This window comes from Entamoeba nuttalli (assembly GCF_000257125.1).
Source record: "Entamoeba nuttalli P19 unplaced genomic scaffold asmbl_2258, whole genome shotgun sequence".
NCBI classification, from domain to species: Eukaryota; Evosea; order Mastigamoebida; family Endamoebidae; genus Entamoeba; species Entamoeba nuttalli.
Genome location: NW_008575185.1, coordinates 1 through 3,137, shown reverse-complemented (window position 1 = coordinate 3,137; position 3,137 = coordinate 1). Strand labels below are relative to the sequence as shown.

Here is a 3,137-nt window from a genome sequence, read left to right as displayed (position 1 = left end):
AAAAAAATGATTCATTTAAATAAACAGTTAGATTTTTTTTATTAAGGTTCTTGTTGAAGCTAATTAAATATTCTGAGAAGCTTTATGCCTTGTAGAACTTCTAGTGTGTATTTTAGATTGAGGGACATATGAATCAGGTATAAATAAAACTTCTTCTGAATCACTAACTCTTTTTTGTTTAGAAAGTGTTTTCTTAGATTTTTCAGAAGAAGAAACAGTTCTTTTTGGCTTTTTCGTTTTCTTTTCTTGTTGTTTCTTTTCTAGTGCAAGTAATTGTCTCAATGCACGAACATCTTCGTTGTCTTCTTCTAATGTCTCATCATCATCTACAATCATCTGGTCATCGTTTTGGGGACTAGAGGAAAGGGCATCATTAGTATTAATTGGTACCTGATTTTCACTGTTTCTAATAATAGACTCCTTATTTTTGTGAGTAGTTTTGTTAATAACGTTTTCAGTATTTCCAGAAGGAATAGTAGTATTTGGAATAATGGACGGCAAATCATTATCATGGATTGGTTGTTTAGAAGAGATAAATAAATCAGCACTTAAAGGAACGTTTGGCATTTTTGGATGAGATTGGAAGAATAAATCAAGACAAGTAGGAAGAAACCCATTATTATAATACCTTGGGTGGTAAATAGCAAGAATATCAAGATAGTTAAAGCCCATTATAATCATGTCTCTTTCTTTTTTAATGAATAGAAGTCTGATTTCTTCAGGTGAAAGATTAGAGGTAGTCATAACTAAGAAATGTAGTTTTAATTTTAATGAGATGAAGACAACCATGTATTTGGGGGGTTTCATATTTTGAGAATTTTCTTTTTTTTTCCGCGTCAAATGGACTACATCATGTTTTTTGTGTTTAGAAAAAATGTCATTCTTCAAACGAATATATTTTTTCCTCTATGATTATAATTTCATAACAAAACAATATTATTACAAGTTCATATAATAATAATCAAATATTATATATTATATATCAATAAATATGGGATTTTTATTTTAGTTATTATTCTATTATATTATTCAGTAGTATCTGTTTGTTTTACTTGAACTTTTCATGAAGTTAATTTAAAAAAAAAGAAAACTCAAAATGGCTTTTTCGTGAACCTTTTTTATTTTTTTTCGTTATTCTTTTTTGTTTTTTTTTTAATTTTTCTTAATAGAATTTGAACCTGTTTAATAAGTAATTATTGATCATTTTATCCGGGTGAATAATTTTTGTTGAGATTTTTTAAGAAATATAGAAATATAATAATATTATTATTATTTTTTATAAATTATTAAAAAAGAAAAAAAGATAATAAATTGTTTAATTAACAAAATGAACAGACAACATAAGTGAAAATAATGTAAAAGAGAAGGTGAACTTGATTTAGTGATGTTCCTCTTGTTTTTTGAGAAGACTATTTTGTTCTATAAGAGGATGAACCAAATCAATTCCTTTATTTGGAGATACAACATCATCAATTGAACTAGTATTTAAAGAATTTAATAAAGGGGCTTTAGGAATTGATTTTCTTGGTGTTTGATCACCAACTCGAATTGCATTTGATGTAGTATCAGAACTTGTACAAAATTTAGTAATTTGACTAATAAGTCCAGAATCACCATAAGCTTGTTTTGGATTAGGCATTCTTTTTGGTAATTCTTTTAATCTATCTTCTAAAGTTTTTTGAGTATTTAAAGAGGAATCTTTTGATTTATTTTTTGATGAATCTTTTTTATCAGAATGCATCATTTTACTTATAATTCTTAAATGGTCTTCTAATAAAGATTTTTTAGATTCATTACTTTTTTGTACCATTCTTAATGGAGGTTGTATTGAAGTAGACTGAGAAACTACATTATTACGTGATGTTTCTTCTCTTTTTTTTTCTTTAACTATTTTCTTTTTTAAATCTTCTTTTTCTTGTTCTAACATTGTAAATTTCATTGAAGGTTTTCGTTCTTCTGCACTTCTTAATTTTCTTTTACGTTGATGTTTTTTTTCTTTAGGTTGTTCTGGTATAATTGGATTTTTGTTAATTTCTTTATTCATCCATTCTCCTTCTTCTTTTTCAGTTTTATCATTCTCTTCACTTCCTTCTATTTCTTTACTTTTATCTTCTTTTTTACTTTCTATACTTTCATAATCTTCTATTGTACTTAATAAATTATCACTTTTATGATGACTTGACCCTTCTTGAGATTTTTGAAGAATATTATCATTAATAGGAAATTGATTAAATGACATTTTATCTTCTATAGTATTTGATTGATCACCACTATCATCATTCTGTTTTATAATAATTTCTTTTTTCTCTTTTCGTGTTATTCTTTTCTTAGGCTTCTTTTCATCTTGTATTCCTTTGTCTTCATAGAATTGTTCTGTCATTCTTTTCATTTCTTTGATAAGATCATTCTGTTTTTTAATGATGTTTAATACTTTTAAATGTTTTTCTGCTGTTGTTGGTAAATATGGAATAGATGGAGCATTAAAAAAATGGGGATTTTGTTGAGACTCTTTAAATTTAATTGTAAAAGGAAATCCAATCACTGTTGGTTCTTGTGTTTTATTACAACTTGAATATAAATGAATAATATCAAGATAACTAATATTTGCTTTAATTAATTCTAATTCTTTCTTTAAGTGTGAGTTAATTGACTCCTCAATTATTACCATATGTTGAATATCTTCATTATTCATAACAAAAGAGTTACTTAAATTAGTGCTGTTCATTGGTTGCATCTAGGTTTCTATTTCTGAGTTTCAATTTCTATTTTTATATCACTTCCTTTTTCATTCTTTTTAAAAATTACTGTCTTTTATTCCCATTTTTCAATATTCATCTTTAAATTAAACATTACATACATTATCATAATGTTATAATCAAAATATTTATATTCTTTTTATATATTAATTCACAGATGATTTAAAGATAATGTTTGATTAGAAAAAGAAATTGGAAGAAGATTTGTAGGAATAAATTAATTTCTATTTTTATTAATTTCTTTTTTTTTAGTTAATAGTATAATTTTATTATAATTGTTTATTCTTAACAAACAACCAAAAGAGCATTAAAAAATAACAGTTTAACTCCATTTCTCATTTATGTTTATAATTAATATTGTGTTAACTCTCTTTCTTTATG

The 3,137-nt window shown here is 24.9% G+C and overlaps 2 protein-coding genes across 2 annotated transcripts; both read right to left on the bottom strand.

The window, feature by feature from the left end:
- Window positions 1-63: 63 nt before the first annotated feature.
- On the bottom strand, window positions 64-672 carry ENU1_016200 (hypothetical protein; the record flags this gene model as incomplete). The annotated part of the gene is made up of 1 exon (XM_008856852.1): window positions 64-672. One exon carries the CDS (start codon window positions 670-672, stop codon window positions 64-66), a length of 609 nt encoding a protein of 202 aa, XP_008855074.1.
- A 706-nt stretch (window positions 673-1,378) lies between these two features.
- ENU1_016190 (hypothetical protein) lies at window positions 1,379-2,734 on the bottom strand (the record flags this gene model as incomplete). Its single annotated transcript, XM_008856851.1, has 1 exon — window positions 1,379-2,734. One exon carries the CDS (start codon window positions 2,732-2,734, stop codon window positions 1,379-1,381), a length of 1,356 nt encoding a protein of 451 aa, XP_008855073.1.
- Window positions 2,735-3,137: the final 403 nt, after the last annotated feature.